Raw genomic sequence first — 20,721 nt, 5'->3', positions numbered from 1 at the left:
TGGTCTATTCTGTACATGCTAAGCCCCTTTTCCACTGCACGGTACCAGCTTGCCTCACCTCACCTCACCCTGCCTCGCCTTTTTTTCTGAGTTGAAGAGCTCCGCAAGTGGCGGAGGGGTAAGCCTGCACCAACCCGCGGGAGGAGCTTGCGAGGCCGGCCAGCCGCCCGCTCACAGAGCCCTCTGGTCCCACTGACACACAGATGACTGCAGCAACAACAGCAGAGGAAAACACAGGTGGAAGGTTTTCACACGGCTAATCTGTCTCAACATTCTGAGGAATGTTGAAATGTTTTAACTTAAATCAAGAGACAGCTGTGTGAGTCACGTGTGTGTGTGTGTGTGTGGTATTGAAGATTACCTCGCGGCAGTTGTGTGTGGCGTCGCTATGAAAACCAGCTACACTGAGGGGTACTATCTCTGGGTACTATATGTAATGGAAAACGGAGCACGGCCAAACCGAGTCAAGTCTAGGCGCGTTGAGCTGTTACTGGTAATGGAAAAACGGCATTAGTCTAGTTCTTAAGGAGGGATACCTCTGCTTCTCTACCTGAGCTTTCTAACATTTTTCCCTATTAAAGATTTGTCTTTATCTGAATCAAGGGTCTAAGGACAGAGGGGTTTTGTGTGCTGGATGTATTGTAAAGCCCACTGGAGGGAATGGTTCAGATAAATCCCATAGCTCACAACTCACTGACTGCATTGTAACACTACACTTCCTGTTTACCCCAAAAATGGGAATAGTAGTGCTAAAAACACTGAACTTATTATTTATCCTAAATCAAAATAGAGAGACCAGCTAGTGAACAGGAGACAAAACCCATAAAAATCAGCATTTTAATTTTGATTAAATATCTGTCCATCTTTTGATAGAACTAAATGTCAGAACCATTCATACTTCCATATACATTAATGTACAGATTTTTTTTTTACTGTGGAAATAATTCAAAGTAGACATATTCAAACTTAATTATGTGTAAAGCGTCCTTGGGCCTCATGAAAGGCGCTATATAAATATGTTATTATTCCAATGACAAATCAACAATCTCTAAATTATCAAACAACTACATATGTTTGATTATTTATATGCCTGTGTGTGTAACTTGATTTTATTATTTATACATAATTATTTATATGACGAAAAAGTTCACTAAATCTAAAATTTGCCCCATAAAACTTTAATAAAAGGACCCATAACAAAAACCCATAACAAAAACGTATGTCTTAGTCAGTAGTGTAGGAGACTCTCCCTTCTACAGTGAACACAAAGACACTGAGGAACCACACAACTCTAGTCCAAACCAGGATAAAGAGGTTCAGTGAATGTGGTGTTGAAGGTGTGGAGGTGGATCAATGTGTCAGAGGAGACTCGGTAGAAGGACAGAGTGCCAGCAGGACAGTCCACATACACTGCTACTCTGTTAGAGGAGGAGGTGCAGAAGGAGAAGGAGGAGGTGGAGCCCGTTTTTCTCTTTGTGAGACCATCAACATCTGAGCACCTCAGACTCCAGGACTGCTTATTCTGTCCAAACCTGCAGTCATCACTGTTTCCTCTCCTTCTGATTCCTTGTAAGTCACTGATATATCAACCTCTCCGCTCCACTCGACCTCCCAATAACAGCGACCAGTCAGACCATTTCTACACAGCAGCTGAGGCCAGTAGTCAAACCTCTGTGGATGATCAGGATATGGCTGCTCCTTTGTCACTACTGTCACCTTACTGTTGTTACCAGACAGTTTGAGGTATCTGTGTACTGTGTTTGTGTCCAGTGTGAGTTCACATAAATCTGATGGAGAGAACGAGACACAATACAGCAGCAGTTAATCATCTCACACTCCTGATGGGTTTCTTTGTTGCTTTATTTACACTGTTAATTAGATCCAAACTTCAGAAAGACTCATCTTTTTGGATATTCTTTGAAACTGAGAACTGAATGTAGATACAAGCTTTTGAGTTAAACTAATTTAAAATGTGCTGTCTTCTTTTCATGAATCACAGTGAACACACACTTACACTTCCTAAGACCAGGTTTCAGTCTCTGCTCACCACCGTGTTCCAACCTGGAGGAAGAAACAAAGTCAGAATGAACCTTCAGAAGCTTCCTCATTAGTGATCTTCAGAGACCTTCCATCAGATCCACATTTTAATACAAAACGGACACGTTTCATACACAGACTCAAAAAAACCATTAAAAAAGACAAAGAAGACAAAAAACACTAAAAGGTAGAAAATATAATTTATAGCGTAGATCTAAAAGAAATCTTCATGTCAGTGGCCAACAGATACATTTTTGTCTAGGATTGAAAAGTATTGAGTTACTTTTATTTATACAGCCTAATATTACAACTTGATTTAGATAAAGAACAACCAAGGCAAGGCAAGTTTATTTGTATAGCACAATTTAACAACAAGGTAATTCAAAGTGCTTTACATAAAGCATAAAAGCAACAGGGAAAGTTTAAAAGCAACATCAAATATAATAAAATTTACAGTATTACAATCAGGGTTAAGAGTTAAATGGAAAATAATAAAAAGCTAAAAACAAAGAAAAAGAAAACAGGACAGTAAAAGTTACAGTGCAGTGTAAGTTATCAGTAAAAAGAAAAATCTTAAATATTTAATTAAAAGCAATGGTAAAAAGAAAAGTCTTCAGTCTTATAAACTAACAGCAGGATTTTGAAATCAATTTAAAAAAACAAAAAAAACAACATGCTTTATTGACAACTTTCTTAAAGAAAACAATGTACGGTATGCTTCTGGGACAAAACAATATATATATAAATATATAATATATATATAAATACCTGTTTTCTTGCTGGCAAAAATAATACTGCTTTGATAAGAATGATCTGCATGACAAGTTGACCACACATTTGACAAATAAAAACGTACCAAACCATATTATCAAACTGAATACTGAAAGGTAGCCCATTTTCTTGCTCCTGAACCACAGATGATTCATTACGCCTATCAACTGGGAAACGCTTTCACACCTTCTCACTGTTGCAACACAGTCAGAAAACACAGTCAGAAAATACTTTATTTAGGATATTTCATTGCCAAAAACATATGTAACTTATTGTTCAAAGATAAACCATATGATACATTTACCAGCTCCTACAATGACTATTTAACCGTCATGAATGAAGCTGGTTTCTTTGTCACTCTTCTGCATTCAATCTGAAATTATAGAACATTCCCATCCTGATGTGCCTCAACTTCATAAAGTCAACTTCATAAAGTCTTCTTCATGCACACCAACGTAGTTTGACCGACTCCTGTTTACATAAATATCAGATCTTAAACACAAGTTTGTCAACGTAAGGAAAACAAAAGGCAATTATTTACCCTGTAGTTAGATGTTGAGAGGACAGAGAAATTATTTATTATGGTGACAATTGGCAGAACAAGAAATCAATTCTTTGACAGACAGGAAGCCAATGTAAAGACCTCAGAACTGGAGTGATGTGATCCACCTTTTTGGTCTTAGTGAGGACTCGAGCAGAAACTTTCTGAATCAGCTGCAGCTGTCTGATGGATTTCTTAGGGAGCCTGTAAGGACGCTGTTACAGTAGTCGAGTCGACTGAAGATAAATGCATGGATACGCTTTTCCAGGTCCTGCTGAGACATAAGTCCTTTAATCCTTGATATATTCTTTAGGTGATAGTAGGCTGACTTTGTAATTGTGTTAATATGGCTTCTCAAATTCAGGTCTGAGTCCATGACTACACCAAGATTTCTGGCTTGATTTGTGGTTCTTAACATTACAGATTGAAGTCGAGCACTGACTTTCAATCGTTCCTCCCTGGCTCCAAAAACAATAACTTCAGTTTTATCCTTGTTTAATTGAAGAAAATTCTGGCAGATCCAATCGTTGACCTGCTCAATACAGTTACTCAGCGCCTGTATGGGATCATAGTCCCCTGGTGAAATGGTTATGTAAATCTGTGTGTCATCTGCATAATTATGGTAACATATTTTGTTGTTTTTCATAATCTGAGCCAGTGGAAGCATGTAAATGTTAAACAAAAGAGGTCCCAGAATGGAGCCTTGGGGAACTCCACATGTCATTTTTGTCAGCTCAGATGTGTGATTACCTATAGACACAAAGTAGTCCCTGTCCTTTAAGTAGGATTCAAACCAGTTTAGTACTGTGCCAGAAAGTCCAACCCAGTTTTCAAGTCTGTCTAGTAATATGTTGTGGTCGACCGTGTCAAATGCAGCACTGAGATCCAGTAATACTAAGACTGAAATTCTCTCTTCAAAAAAAGTCATTGAAGACCTTAACAAGAGCCGTCTCAGTGCTGTGGTGTGGTCGAAAACCTGACTGGAAGACATCAAATCAGTTATTTAGTACCAAGAAAGCACTAAGCTTTTGAAAAACAGCCTTTTCAATGATTTTACTTAAAAATGGGAGATTTGATATGGGCCTATAATTGCTCATTAGTGAACTGTCTAGATTGCTCTTTTTGCTCTTTTTTAAGAGTGGCTGAATGACTGCAGTTTTCAGGGCCTGTGGGAAAAAACCTGAGAGGAGAAACATGTTGACAATTTGTAGTAGATCTGAGGCCATGCATTTAGAAACATTTTTGAAAAAACCTGTTGGCAGAATATCAAGGCAGCATGAGGAGGATTTCAGATGTTATGTCCTCCAGGTTTTTATGGTTAATAGAATCAAATTGTCTCATGCTATATGAATTGTTTTGAAGTGGACACAGGGACAAGACATATCCTGTTACTGACATGGAGGCACTGATTGCTCGTCTAATTGTTTGAATTTTGTCTGTGAAGAAGGAAGCAAATTAATTGCAGGCCCTGGTGGATAGAAGTTCAGAGGCTACAGACACAGGTCAGCCTGTCGACAGCAGCAAACAGGGCACGTGCATTATTAGTGTTTTTGGTGATGATGTCAGAGAAGAAGGACCGCCTTGCATTTCTCAGCTCTAAATTCTAAATGCGAAGTTTCTCTTTATAGACGTCATAATGAACCTGGAGATTTGTTTTCGGCCACCTGCGTTCAGCTTTTCAACACTCTTTTTTGAGTTCTAACCAGCGTGGCATTTCTCCATGGAGATCTTCTCTTACCAGAGACCACCTTCACCTTGGCTGGTGCAATGGCATCAATAACATTTGTAATTATAGAACTGAAATTATCTACAAGCTCATGGACTGAGACCCGTAAGATGGCGAGTGTCGAGGAGAAAGCCTCAATAAATTTTGCACTATTTCTGTATTTGTGACACGTGTCAAACTTGGAGGACTTAGAACCGGTGGTGGAGGTGGACGGTGAGGGGGGTTTATGGTAGAGAAAATGGGAGTGGAGCGAGGGAAGGTGAGGGGAGTAAATTTGGTCCCAACTCTAACCAGGTCTTCCATGGATCAGTGAAGTCAAACAGGGGGGAGAGGGGAGAAAGTGTGTCTGAAGGTGGGGATTGGTGGGGTAGAGATGTTGAATCCTCACTGTTGGTTTTCAGTGAGAGAGGTGGAGATTCTTCCCACTCTGTCTCTCTGTACATCAAACACAGCTTATATAGGACATGTTTAGGTATCTGTTAGATACCATATAAGGGTCTGAGTCTGCAAACTAAGGCACCAATCCATATAAGGGCACAGTCCTATAGAATAAGTGTAGACATCTGTTAGACACCATATAAGGGTCTGAGTCTCCACATAACCACTGACCTCTACTCTCCCCTTAAAAGGTCACTAATCCTCTATCCAGCTGCTACAGTGCTATGTTAAACTGTTCAAATGCGTCAAATGCACATATGTTATACACCACAAAAGCCATCAATCTGTTTAATCTCTCAGCTCCTCTTCGGATTGGCAGTATAGGGCCACTGATAAACACCTCAGCACCTCAAGAGCTGACCGTGTTCAGACAACACTTCAGACTGTTGCTTCACAACATCATTGGCCCCGATATGTAGTATGATGTTTTATGATTTATTTATGATGTTCACAGTAGGATGTTCAGCCACGATATGCAGGATTCTTTCTGCCAAGTCAGACACCGTATCCTTCGTAAAACAGAGTGTTTTGGTGTTCTTACTGCACATGCTTCTTACATCGTTTACAGCAGAGTCACCCACAATCAGAGTTTGAGGCCCAGTCGTTAGCTTTCCCTGCAGCCTTTTACTTTCTGATTTACTCTCAGTCCTTACCCTTCTGTGTGAGGATGGGATGTTATCCAGGTCATCAGACGGAAATCCAAGATCCTGCAATAGTGGTGAAAATCTGTTCTGCTGTTGCACACTCGGTTGTTGGGGAGGTTTGTTGCTAACTCTCCATTTCACAGCTGTCCACGGCTGTGTCCTACCAAGAACAGGGGTTGAAGAGGCGCTCTGCCTGGATGATAATGCAGGTCAGCCAGTCGCATCACAAATCTCAGGGCGCCGGGTTCTGCCTGTTACTCGTCCTCCCATTTCCCCAGGAAATGATTTACTCTTAGGCTTTGCACCAAGAGCGTTTCAGGGATGACTCCCACTTTTAGATTTATTACCCAGTACACAGGCCTCCTGCTTCTTGGTAGTCTTGATACTGCTAATTAGCCGTGTGTTAGCATGCTCTTGTCCACTGTTTTGGGTCCACGGTAAAGTGGTGTCATTCCCACATAGTCCATTCACTTCCACATTCACTTCTAACCTGTGGATCTTGGTTTCAAGCACTGCAATTTTCTGTAGAAGTTGGTAGAAGTCGTCCGTGGAGAAAGATCTTGTTGCTAATTAGCATTAGCTATAGCTCCAGTCACTGCAGTACAGGCTAGTGCTATTGATAGGCCGCACTCGCATAGCACTAAGATCATAAAAGGTTTTAAAGTATGGCAAGAGCCTCCTTTATCTGACAGTCCCAGTGATTTAAAATTATCCAAGAGCTGCTGATTTCTAGCAGGGAAAAAAAAGAGAGTTTAAGCAAAAGAATGCAAGGAGAGGCAAGAGCAAGCAGCAAAGCGTCTGCACTGTAGAAAGCAGGAAAGCAGGTAAAGACAGGTATCAACGTTTGTCGATATTTCGATTTAAGAGTTGTTATTTCTGGAAGTCTCAGGATTCACAGTCGAGAAAAGGATCACTGACTGATGTAAAACAATTAGTCGTATCACACTGAAACTGAGTGCACATAGGTGCAACCAACTGTTGACATTTTCATAGCCATCAACATTGTCTGTCTTGAGTTTGAGCAGTTCCACTATCCAATTTCCCAACATGGCTGCTGACAAAACTCCCATTATTAACTGCAGTGAGCTTGTATTTTTCATCGTGTGGCTAAATCTGTAGTCTGACTGAGACTAAGTTGTGATACAAAACAGTTTTACAATTTTCCTACCACTTTGTGAATGAATATTACAAAGAGTACTGTCTAGACCTACTTCATATGAAATGAGCAATGAGATTTTAACTTTTGAATAACTTATGAATTGGCACTATATAAATAAAACTGAATTGCATCTAGAACAGAATGTGTTGTGGGTGTGACTAAATGATCAACACCCGCTCTTGGTTTCTGTTCATACCTGAGAGTGTCCAGTCTCCAGTGCGGATCCTTCAGTCCAGCAAACAGCAGCTTTGCTCCGGAGTCTCCTGGATGATTGTAGCTCAGGTCCAGCTCTCTCAGATGGGAGGGGTTGGAGCTCAGAGCTGAGGCCAGAGAAGTACAGCCTTCCTCTGTGATCAGACAGCCTGACAGCCTGGAGAATGGGGGTTAATCAATGTCATTATCATTGTAAATGCAAGGACCATAAGACACAAAAACACAAAACACGATCTACAAAAAGATTCAAAATCCACAAACTCTTCACAATCCACAAATAGAAACCAGTGACTTAAATGAAGATGGACCAGAGTCCAGTGGGCCAGCTGAAGCAGCATAGAATACCAGATGTGTTGCAGCAATGTAGCATACTGCGGCGTTTCATATGGACGCTGTGAAGTAATGCTTTGTCACACTGTCTGAAAGCATTGGTAATGACGCACTGAAATAACTATGTGTTGAGAATGCAAGTTAAGGGTGGATGATGCAAGGTATTAGGTGCGTTTGACTTCATGTGGCGCAGCGCTGACTTAACGTGATACATGCTGGACTTAAAATAAGGCATGCTAGTTAGAAGTTCTGTCTGGCGTTCGCTGGTGCAAGAAACCTCACTATGTCACATGACATTAAAACCTCACAGGAGCAAGACGGTTGCAGGCGCTGAGTCCGGCGGCTGCAGTTGCTTTTCTGCGACAGCACAAAGTTGGAACCACACTATTGCCTGGTCTCACCGCATTTTTCTTGTGTCCGACTTGACGGCGCCATTTTTATTCCCTGATCCTGCAGTCACCTGCTGCACATGTTAGACTATGAAGTCGGCAAAAGTCAACCGCAGTCATCTCGAACGCACCTATTGGTAATCAGCTCATGTGATGGAATGTTTCTGTTGCCGTTGCTGGTATAAATAGTTAACTGCCTCTCATTCATTTCCTTGGCACACATTGGACAAAAAATTACACATTCATAAAAGCGAAGTCATAAATGTAACGTGTTTGTGGATTGTCTTCTGTGGGTTAGAAATAATCAAGTCCAATAAAAATGTTGTCCTTTTCACACACTCACACATCCCTTTGCAGTTTAGTTAGATATTGTCTTAACCGTAATTCCCAACAAAGTAGTTTCCAAAAAAGAATAATGGGAGAATAATATTCACAGTTCAATTCTTCAGATGTTGGGTGTATTTTAATAGACACTAACAGAAGCTGAATGCTGACCTCACTGTCTCCAATGTACAATGTGGACTCTCCAGTCCAACAGAGAGCAGCTTCACTCCTGAATCCTGCAGATCGTTGTCACTCAGGTCCAGCTCTTTCAGACTAGAGGACTTGGAGCTTAGAACTGAGGACAGAGCTTCACAGCTTCTCTCTGACAGGTTACAGACACTCAGCCTGAAGGGCAGTTAAATAGATAGATAAAGACAAACACCAACACTGTTTCTGTCATCTACAATCTACAACACATCACATTTCTATGGTTCATCTTCAGTCAAGCATTAGGATTAGTATTAGAGGTGTTGAGACTTTTTTGGGTTTTCATTGTGTAAAATACTTAACAATTATAATAATAAAAATTTTATTTATAGGCACCTTTCTTTTTTTTCTTTTTATTTAAACCTGTCCTGCCCAGCAGCCTGGTATAGAGTATGATAAGCTGGATACCATATTGTGCCAGACACATTGTACTTTAACAAGAGAGTATTAATATACTCCTTCGTCTGTTTTATTATTTATTTAATTATGTATTGATTTGTCACCGGGCCGGACAGGGGGGCAGACATGGGGATGGGGGAGCACGAACATCACACAAACAGACAGCACAGAGAAAGGACAACACCTGCAAGAGAAGGGGGATGGAAGGTGGGGACAATAGAGAATAGCACAGGGAAATTGCAGACCAATTGCAGAAAGCAACAAAACCTGCAATAGAACGGGGAGAGGGGCTTGGGGAGGAGAAAAACAACAACAAAGAAACAATAAAAATAATAATAAATGACAACCAGCCGAACAGCAGCAATAAACAGCTGACATAGTAAGACAACTAAGAGAAAAATGAAAACAAGAAACAGTCCAGCACACTAAATAAGCAACACAGCACAGCCACGAGAGCTGGAATAATAACAATTAATTTAAATAAGTAACTGAAAGAAAAGCATCAGGAATAATTCTACCAGGGACAACCTAAATTTGTTTGTGTCTATGTGTGAGACTGTGTGTGTCTGTGTGTGTTTACATGTGTGTGCGCATAAGCCTGTTAAAGAATGTAGTTGTTAGTGAGAGTGGGACGCCACGACTGTGCCACACCTACCCCAGCAACAGGCAGGCAAGAACCCCAGTAGCCAATAGGGGTGGGAGATAAAAAAATAAAAAAATATGACTCCCAGATGCACCGCGATGCAAATGCAGAAGACCCCGACCCAGCCAACAGACACCCAAAAAAAATAATAAACATAAATAAATAAAAACGACCATCCCAATGCCAATTTACAATGCAATGCCGACGGAACTCAAGATGCATAACCCGCGGAAGAGCAGCGCCCGGACCGACTGCGGCGCAGCAAACAACCAAAACGGCCAAATGCCAATCATCAACACCAATGCACAAGTGATGAGCCCAACGTGCGCACTGCGCGAGCACGGTGACACCCAATGCCCGGCAGCAATCCGCGAATCCCGCGTGGGAGTGTGGTGTCCGAACAATAATGCTGCGATGATGTGTTGAGAAAAAATCCGCTTGACACTGTTCTTGATCATAAAAGTTTATTACATCAAGGAATTCAGCATCAATTACAAGCTCTGCAGCAGCTTGGAGAGTGACCCAGCCCGATGGCCACTCTGTCTCTCTGTACATTGAACACAGCTTATATAGGACATGTTTAGGTATCTGCTAAATACCATATAAGGGCACAGTGCTGTAGGATAAGTGTAACCATCTGTTAGACACCATAGAAGGGTTCAGTCCCTTCATACACACTAATCTCTACTCCCCCTAACACTGGGTCAGAGGTCAAATTCCATAGGAGGGTTCACTCTTTACACACCCATCAATCATTACTCCCCCTTAAGAGTTCACTGAGCCTCTCTCCAGCTGCTAGAGTATTATTTTAAACTGTAATGGTCAAATGCACATATGTTATACACCACACGAGGTTGAGCAAATGAGAGAGAGTGAGCGGCAGAACACGACAGCGAAAGCCCGCGGAGAGAAACACCAGCAGCAGGACCCAGCCCAGCAACAAACGCGCCGCATAATAAAAGTGTGCCCCCAACGGCTGGAAGGCAGCCGACATCCCCCATGCACAGCACACCCCCCAGGCCGCCGTACAACGCCATCCAAACCAGCAACGAGGCAAAATCAACTAGCTCAGCTGCATGCCACCACCAACCCACCCACCCGTCAAGCGTCGAGAACTCCAGGCACAAGCCCAGAATAAACCGGAGCACAGCCCTGCACTGCACCCACACTGCACATCCCGAAAACTAACTCTTTTTTTTGTACTTAAAGGGGTACTCCAGAGGGGTCTGACAATTGGCCAACAGAGAAATGGGGAAGCATGGATCTGAGGCCAACGAAGCAAACCAGGGACGCAAACTGGTCCCTCCAAGCCAACGAGGAAATGCCTTCCCCGGACTCCAATGCACAAACTAAACGCCCAGCAGCCATCCAGGGACCCTGCACAGTGAAGGAGGAAAAAAAACAAACAAAACAAAACACAATGCATCAAGATGCATCAACAATCACCCTACAATCCCATCACAGCCGGATCAACCCGTGCAGCGCCCAGAGACCCCCACCCCTACTAGCCAGGGCACCCCGTGACCCCCCAAAGTGCAAAGGACCCCAGACCGCATGTCCCAGGGAAAGCTGCGCCCCGCCCCAAGGAAGAACAGCAGAAAGCCGTGCCAGGAAGCTCCCCGCCACCAGGGAGCGATAATGCGGGAGAACCAGGCTGACAGTCCCCCAGCCCAGCTGGAGGCATCACCCCCCAGAGCGCAGGCAGAGCCAGCAGCCCCCGAGCCCAGTGAACCCAAGGCCGGTCCCGTCCCCGGATGGGGGCCCAGCACCCCCAGTCACCCACCCCCAAGGAAGAGGGCCAAAACCCACCCCGACAACCCCCCCAACAACACCAGCCATGTGCCCCAGGGACTCCCGAATGCCCCCACTGTGAGAGAGCCGGCAGGGGAAAGCAGCGGGAGCCCCACCCCTGCCGAGGAGGGCCCAGACAAGGAGAGGAGACAGGGACACACCACCTGCACAGAAATGAGCAAAAGCCAGAAGCCCGAGTCCCCAGACCCCCAGGTCCAGAGCGGGCCCCCACGCCAGGGGAGCCATGCTCCCCCTGACCCACCCAAGGTCAGGCAAGGCGGACACCAACCCCATGGCACCCCCAACGCCTCGGGGCTCCAGGGGCAGGACACAAGGCCAATGAGAATCCCCCCACTCCTTATAGGCACCTTTCTGAACACTCAAGGTCACCTCACAAAACATAATAAAACAGTACAGCAATAAATTGATAAAATTAATACTATAATTACACTGCTTAAAATCATGGTACATAACATCTGGAAACAAAGATTTCTGTGACCTGATAATTAGTGATTACGTGGGATATGATGTGTTTTCACACGGGATTTAAAAATGGAAAGCAAGTCAATGTTGCGGATGTCTGGTGGAAGAGTTCCAGTGACGAGGGGCAGAGCGGCCGAAGGCTCTGAACCCCATGGTGGTCAAACGAGCAGGAGGTACAGTGAGGTGAATAGAAGAAGAAGACCTAAGAGTATAGGTGGGTGTGTTAATATGAAGGAAGTCCGAGAGGTACAGAGGAATGAGGTTGTGAATGACCTTGAGGGTCAGGAGCAGAATTTTGAAATCAATGTGGTATTTAACTGGGAGCCAATGAAGCTGCTGAAGGACAGGAGAAATAGGATTAATAGAAGGGGTTCTGAACCAGTTGAAGATTATGTATGGATTTGAGAGGAAGACGCAAGTGGAGAGAATTACAATAATCAATGCAGGATGTGACCAGTGTGTGAATGAGAATGGCTGTACTAGTGGGTGAGAGAGATGGTCGGATGCAATTTATGTTAAGTGGATGAGGAGAACCTCGGTTTTGTCACTGTTAAGTTTGAGGAAGTTGCAGGAAAACCAGGATTTCATTTCCGGCAATCATAGAGTAAGGTTGGTGGGAGAGATGTGGTAGGTTTGGTGGATAGGTAGAGCTGGGTATCATCCGCATAGCAGTGGAAATGGATGTTAAATTTACGGAAGATATGGCCAAGAGGGCGCAAATAGATGAACAGAAAGGGCCTCAGGACAGAGCCCTGGGGAACACCAGTATTGACAGGGGATAGCTCTGATTTGAAATGTTTGAGTTGGATGAACTGTGTGCGGCCAGAGAGAGATGATTTAAACCAGTCCAAGGGTGTGTCAGTGAAACTAATAGAGACTAATCTGTCAAGGAGGATGTTATGAGAGATAGTGTCAAATAAATAACTAAAATGTAAACAATTATGGTCACATCTCTGGGATCCCAATAACTTGCACAAATTATTTTTAGCCTTAGTGTGGTCCAGTGTGTAATATTTCTGAGGATTTATTGACAGAAATGCAATATAAGATCCGTAACTGTTTTCAGTGGTGTATGAAGACCTTACATGATGAACTGTTGTTTTTATTAACTTCAGCCATTTCTATGTACATAACCACAGGTCCCCCTTACATGGAGGTCGCCATGTTTCTACAGTAGCCGAAAACAGCTACAGAGCGCATTTCGTCACTACGTTGTTATTTTTCTTCTATAATTCTGGCAGTGTATACGCGCGTCACTATGCTGAATACATACACAGAAGAAAAAGAGGAAATAATAATATACAGTCATGAGTAGTCGTCTGGTTTATTTGAAGTAAGAAGAGAAGTGCAATTTGGACAAATGGAGGAACACACGTATTATTTAGCACGAGCCGACAGTGTGCGGATCATTGCCATCAAAGTTTCCTGTTTTCTACTGGACAGGTAATTAAATTAATTTTATTAATGTTATTCTGTGTTTTGGCTTTGCTACGTAGACAAAAATGTTCGTGACACAATCAGCTGATTATTATTGGCAATAAGTGTACAGCATGGACGTTCTGCAGCTAAACTTCACATTTTACTGCCCTGGTGGAAAAAAAGTGTTTATTTTTTCTGCTAACTGCATTATGATACCAAGACCAATAATGCTTATACTTTCAGAATTTGCTTTTTTTGATTTAAATCATTTGTTTGTAGGCTATTGCTTCTGTCTATCTGCCTCCACCGGTTGGGGTGAAGGAGAGAGAGAGAGAGAGAGAGGGCAGGAGAGGAACAGAGAGAAAAAGAGAGGGATGGAAGGAGAGAGAGGGGAGGGAGGCAGCCTACACAATATACACAGACACAGAGTTACAGACAGTAAAGGTGATGTTGCTATAGACTAAATGAAAAATGGTACAGATATTTATAGTAGTGTTAATGATAACAATCGTAATGTTAATGATTATAATAACAATAATAATAATAGGACTAGTAACAATAGTCGTTGCAGTAGAGGGTGTCGAGCAGGAACACGGGGGCAGCAGGTGACCCGCAACCACAGATCCAGACTCCACAGCTCCAGAGCCAGAAACACCTGCAGGAAGTGATAGGAGGAGAGAGGAGAGGGACGAGAAAGCACAAGACTACCAGAAAGGGGAGAAGTTGTGTTAGTAACATGCAATAATGGGATTGCATACAGAGGGAGAGAAAGTAGAGGAGAGAGGAGCTCAGTGCATCATGGGAAATCCCCCGGCAGTCTAGGCCTATAGCAGCATAACTAAGGGATGGTTCAGGACTCACCTGAGCCAGCCCTAACTATAAGCTTTATCAAAGAGGAAAGTCTTAAGCCTACTCTTAAATGTGGAGATGGTGTCTGCCTCCTGAACCCAAACTGGAACCTGGTTCCACAGGAGAGGAGCTTGATAGCCGAACGCTCTGGCTCCTAGTCTACTTTTGGAGACTCTAGGAACCACAAGTAACCCTGCATTCTGGGAGCGCAGTGCTCTGGTGGGGTAGTAAGGTACTATGAGCTCTTTAAGATAAGATGGTGCCTGACCATTAAGAGCTTTGTAGGTAAGAAGAATGATTTTAAATTCTATTCTGGATTTTACTGGAAGCCAATGCAAAGAAGCTAAAACAGGAGAAATGTGATCTCTTTTCCTGGTTCCTGTCAGAACACGTGCTGCAGCATTCTGAATCAGCTGAAGAGTCTTAATGGACTTTTTCGAGCAGCCTGATAATAAGGAATTGCAGTAATCCATTCTAGAAGTAACAAATGCATGGACTAGTTTTTCTGCATAATTTTTAGACAGGATGTTCCCGATTTTCGCAATATTACGTAGGTGAAAAAAGGCGGTCCTTGAAATTTGCTTAATGTGAGACTTAAACGACATGTCCTGATCAAAGATAACTCCAGGATTCCTCACAGTGGTGCTGGAGGCCAGGGCGATGCCATCAAGGGAAACTATATCTTTAGATAATGCGTCACGGAGGTGCTTAGGCCCCAGAACAATAACTTCAGTTTTATCTGAGTTTAACATTAGAAAATTAGAGGTCATCCAGGTTTTAACATCCTGAAGGCACATTTAAAGTTTAGCTAACTGATGAGTTTCATCTGGTTTGATCGATGGATATAACTGAGTATCATCTGCATAAAAATGAAAGCTTATGGAATGTTTCCTGATAATAATGCCTAAAGGAAGCATATATAAAGTGAAGAGGATTGGTCCGAGGACAGATCCTTGAGGAATTCCATGAACTAACTTTGGCATGCATGGAGGACTCATTGTTAACATGTACAAACTGAAATTGATCTGATAAATAGGACTTAAACCAGCTTAGAGCGGTTCCTTTAATGCCAATGAAATGTTCCAGTCTCTGCAATAGGATCTGATGGTCAATGGTATCAAATGCAGCACTAAGATCTAATAAAACCAGTACAGAGACAAGTCCTTTGTCTGATGCAATAAGGAGGTCGTTAGTAATTTTCACCAGTGCTGTCTCTGTGATATGATGAGCTCTAAATCCTGACTGAAAATCCTCAAATAAACTATTGCTCTGTAGAAAGTCACACAGCTGTTTAGCAACTGCTTTCTCCAGAACCCTAGAGAGAAATGGAAGGTTAGATATAGGTCTATAGTTGGCTAAAACATCCGGATCAAGTTTGGGCTTTTTCAGAAGAGGTTTAATTACAGCTACTTTAAAGTACTGTGGTACATAGCCTGTTGATAAAGACAGATTGATTATATCTAGTATAGAAGTGCTGACTAAGGGTAAAAATCTTTAAGCAGCCTAGTCGGGATGGGGTCTAAGAGGCAGGTTGATGGTTTAGATGAAGAAAATATTGAAGTTAGTTGGTAAAGATTGAGGGAAGCAAAACAGTCTAAACATGTATCTGGTTCTACAGCTGTTTCTAAGGTTCCTGAGTTTAGAGATAAGTTGGTGCCAGTTGAGGGCAGGTCTTGGTGAATTTTGTCTCTAATAGCTAGAATTTTATCATTAAAGAAGCTCATGAAGTCGTAACTACTGAGAGCTATGGGAATACTTGGCTCAATAGAGCTGTGACTCTCTGTCAGCCTGGCTACAGTGCTGAAAAGAAACCTGGGGTTGTTCCTATTTTCCTCTATTAATGACGAGTAGTACGCTGCTCTGGCATTACGGAGGGCCTTCCTATAAGTTTTAAGACTATCTTGCCAAATTAAACAAGAATTTTCCAGTTTGGTGAAACGCCAATTCTTAAGTTTCCGCGATATTTGCTTTAATTTGCGAGTTTGAGTATTATACCATGGAGCTAACCATCTTTGTTTTAGTATTTTCTTTTTTAGAGGGGCTACAGAGTCCAGTGTCATTCGCAGCGAGCCTGCAGCACTATCAACAAGATGATCGATTTGGGAGGGACTGAAATTAGCATAGGAGTCCTCTGTTACTTTGTGACTTGATAATGAATTTAGAGCTGATGGAATCGCATCCTTAAATTTAGCTACAGCACTATCAGACAGACGTCTTGTATAGAAATTTTTGCCCAATGGCGTGTAGTTCAGCAATACAAACTCAAAAGTTATCAAACAGTGGTCAGACAAAGAGGGATTCTGTGGGAACACCACTAAATGTTCAATTTCAATACCATACACCAAAACAAGGTTGAGGGTGTGGTTAAAACAGTGAGTCGGTTCATGAACACTCTGAGGGAAGCAAATGGAATCTAAGAGAGAGATAAACGCAGTACTGAAGCTGTCATTCTCAACGTCCACATGAATATTAAAATCCCCTACAATGATAAATTTGTCCGTTTTAAGGACCAAAGTTGACAAAAACTCTGCAAATTTAGATAAGAATTCAGAGTACGGGCCAGGTGCTCGGTACACTATAACAAAAAGAATTGGTTGCAGTGATTTCCAACTTGGGTGTGAAAGACCAAGAACAAGGCTTTCAAATGAGTTATAATTTAGTTTAGGTTTAGAGCTGATTAGTAGGCTAGAGTGGAAGATAGCTGCAACTCCACCTCCTCGGCCTGTGCCTCGAGGAATGTGAGTATTAATATGACTGGGAGGGGTGGATTCATTTAGGCTAACATATTCTCCATCACCCAGCCAGGTTTCAGTAAGACAAATAAATCAATATCATAATCTGATATTAGTTCATTTACTAGTACACCTTTAGAAGAGAGAGATCTGATGTTTAAGAGTCCACATTTAACTCCTATTCATTTGCACTATTGCTCTTGTGGTTTTAATTTTTATGAGGTTTTTATGCACAGCTCCTCTTCTGTTTACCTTTTTAAATAATTTCAATGGTCGGGGGACACTATAGGATTTTCACTAAGTAACTCCTGAAATGGAGGAGCAGAGAAGTGTGTTAGACTGCGACTCTGCGTAGGGTTTTGGGTGCTCATTGCTCATTAAAAATGTTGCACCGTTTACAAGCTGAAATTATGGATATTATTACTACTTTGTGTTTCTGCCATATTTCAAAAACTTTAAAAAGACATTTTTGTAAGATTTGCAGTTTGCTTATCTTACTGAACAAAGTGGAGAAGAGCCTTGATGCCCACCTGACAATGCCCTTGTAAACTTCATGTCTAATGTGGTTCATAAAGGGCTGTGGAAAAGAAACAGTGAGGCTTAAAGAGGTAGTATTATGCTCATTTTCACATTCAAAATCTTATTTAGGGGTTGTACCATAACAGGTTTACATGGTTCGATTTTCAAAAAAGACCATATTTTCTTCATACTGCACAGTGCTGCAGCTCCTCTTTTCACAGTGTGTTGAAGGCTTCATTTTAGCTATGGAGTCATACATCTTGTCTCTACATCATCTTTGTTGGGAGTTGCACATGCACAGTTCCTAATTAAGGACCACTAGCCAATCAGAAGCAGAGTGGTGAGTTATTAATCTGTAACAAAAATATCTTTCATCCATAGTTTTAACTGAGCTCTGTCTCTACATCACAGTAACAACTTTATGTCCGTTGACTGCATGGAGGGTAGCTAGTGTTTGGAAGGGAGAGGTGATGTGTACTGCAGCTCAGTGTTTTTCCACCGGTGTTTTTGAGGGCATGTCAGACTAGCCACTTGGCGAGCGTTCTATGACGGCTGGACTACAAATGAGCTGTTTTCAGACAGTTAAGAGCAGTGTTTTCTGTGAGAGATGGGAAATCCCTTTGGCGTGGACTTGCAAAACTATTACATGCACAAAAAAGAAATATAACTCAATAAAGGAGAGGGAAAAGGCCAAGAAGCATAACACCACCTCTTTAAGAGGTTTGTTGCAGTTTGTCGCAATTCGCAACCTTCATCACTAGATGTCACACTTAACCTTTATATGAACTACAATGTAACTAATTGAGTTTTCACAAGAAACGGCTGTACTAAATATATGGATGTACAATGAAACTGAATAAACAATGTGCATGTTTTTTAACTGATAATTGAACTAATTTTTTGACTAAATATATCAGTTGACTAAGACATTCATTAGAGAACCCTAATCTGCAGTTATCTGTGCACTTACAGAGCTTTCTTGGAGGCTTTGACCACTGGCAGCAGCCTCAGAAGAACCTCCTCTGAAGCAGAGTATTTCTTCAAGTCAAACAAGTCCAGATCTTTTTCTGATGACACTAAGATGAAGCCCAGAGCTGACCACTGAGCAGGAGACAGTTTATCTGTGGAGAGACTTCCTAAACTTAGGTACTGTTGGATCTGCTCCACTAGAGAACATTCCTTCAGTTCATTCAGACAGTGGAACAGGTTGATGTTTCTCTCTGGAGACAGATTCTCGCTTATCTTCTCTTTGATGTACTTGACTGTTTCTTGATTGGTCTCTGAGCTTTTCTTTTTCAGTAGGTCTCGTAGGAGAGTCTGATTGGTTTGCAGAGAAAGACCCATGAGGAAGCGAAGGAACAAGTCCAGGTGTCCATTTGGACTCTGCAAGGCCTTGTCCACAGCACTCTGGTAGAAATATGTTGGTTTAGGTTTGTCTCTGAATAGTTTAGACCACAAAAAGGTTGGTGGTTCTTCTGCCAGCAGATTGACACCAGATTTGATAAAGGTCAGATGGACATGAAGAGCAGCCAGAAACTCCTGAACGCTTAGATGGACGAAGCAGTACACCTTGTCCTGGTACAGTCCCCTCTCCTCATTAAAGATCTGTGTGAACACTCCTGAGTACACTGAGGCTGCTCTGATATCGATGCCACACTCTGTCAGGTCTGATTCATAGAAGATCAGGTTGCCTTTCTGCAGCTGCTCAAAAGCCAGTTTTCCCAGAGACTTAATCATCTTCCTGCTCTCTGAACTCCAGTGTGGATCTTTCTCAGCTCCTCCATAATACTTGATGTTGTCCAGTTTGGACTGAACCACCAGGAAGTGGATGTACATCTCAGTCAGGGTCTTGGGTAGCTCTCCTCCCTCTCTGGTCTTCAACACCTCCTCCAGAACTGTAGCAGTGATCCAGCAGAAGACTGGGATGTGGCACATGATGTGGAGGCTTCGTGATGTCTTGATGTGGGAGATGATGCTGCTGGCCTGCTCCTCATCTCTGAATCTCTTCCTGAAGTACTCCTCCTTCTGTGGGTCAGTGAACCCTCTGACCTCTGTCACCATGTCAACACACTCAGGAGGGATCTGATTGGCTGCTGCAGGTCGTGTGGTTATCCAGAGGCGAGCAGAGGGAAGCAGGTTCCCCCTGATGAGGTTTGTCAGCAGCACATCCACTGAGGTGGACTCTGTAACATCAGTCAGGACCTCATTGTTGTGGAAGTCCAGAGGAAGTCGACACTCATCCAGACCGTCAAAGATGAACACAACCTGGAACTCTTCAAAGCTGCACATTCCTGCTTCTTTGGTTTCAGGAAAGAAGTGATGAACAAGTTCCACCAAGCTGTACTTTTTCTCTTTCAGCACATTCAGCTCTCTGAAAGTGAATGGAAATGTGAACTGTATGTCCTGGTTGGCTTTGTCTTCAGCCCAGTCCAGAGTGAACTTCTGTGTTAAGACTGTTTTCCCAATGCCAGCCACTCCCTTTGTCATCACTGTTCTGATTGGTTCATCTCTCCCAGATGAGGGTTTAAAGATGTCTGTATATTTAATGGTTATTTCTGGTCTGTCTGGTTTCCTGGATGCTGTTTCAATCTGTCTGACCTCATGTTCATCATTGACCTCTGCAGTCCCTCCCTCTGTGATGTAGAGCTCTGTGTAGATCTGGTTCAGAAGGGTTGGATTTCCTGCTTTGGCAATCCCCTCAAACACACACTGGAACTTCTGCTTTAGTTGAGATTTGAGTTTATGTTGACAAACTGGTGCAAGAGTTCCTGAATGAAAAAAGGACAAAGCAGTCAGTGGATGTTATCTTTAATATCGTTAATATCGTCTTAAACACAGGACAAGAATCATGGGGCAAATAAGAGTTTGCAGCAGTGAGGTAGTACTTTACTCTATCTTTCCTACTCTTAAGGTGCTATTTCTTTGCACTTTTACTGAGCAATCCACTAGAATCTGAAGGCCGGCTGAGCAAGATCAAACAACTGAGTGTGTGTCCCACCCTCTGAAACCAAACTTTTGTCTTGTTAATCCGGAGGGCGATCCAAAGCATTTAACAGAGTACTTGTACTCCTGTTGCACTCTTAAACACAGGACAAGAATTGTGGGGC

The 20,721-nt window shown here is 42.5% G+C and overlaps 1 protein-coding gene across 1 annotated transcript in view; it reads right to left on the bottom strand.

Moving 5' to 3' along the window:
• Positions 1-812: 812 nt before the first annotated feature.
• Positions 813-20,721, bottom strand: part of LOC119899944 (NACHT, LRR and PYD domains-containing protein 3-like) — a 44,440-nt gene continuing 24,531 nt past the window's right edge. The window contains 6 exon segments of the mRNA XM_038714765.1: positions 813-1,569; positions 1,572-1,787; positions 2,015-2,061; positions 7,513-7,686; positions 8,744-8,917; positions 18,585-20,382. Coding sequence (XP_038570693.1) covers positions 1,292-1,569; positions 1,572-1,787; positions 2,015-2,061; positions 7,513-7,686; positions 8,744-8,917; positions 18,585-20,382 — 2,687 coding nt within the window. The 3' untranslated portion in view covers positions 813-1,291.

The sequence above is a fragment of the Micropterus salmoides genome, unplaced genomic scaffold, assembly GCF_014851395.1.
Source record: "Micropterus salmoides isolate LMB-PRFRI ecotype aquatic unplaced genomic scaffold, ASM1485139v1 Ms_hic_scaffold_12, whole genome shotgun sequence".
NCBI lineage: Eukaryota > Metazoa > Chordata > Actinopteri > Centrarchiformes > Centrarchidae > Micropterus > Micropterus salmoides.
This window is presented reverse-complemented; position numbering and strand designations above follow the sequence as displayed.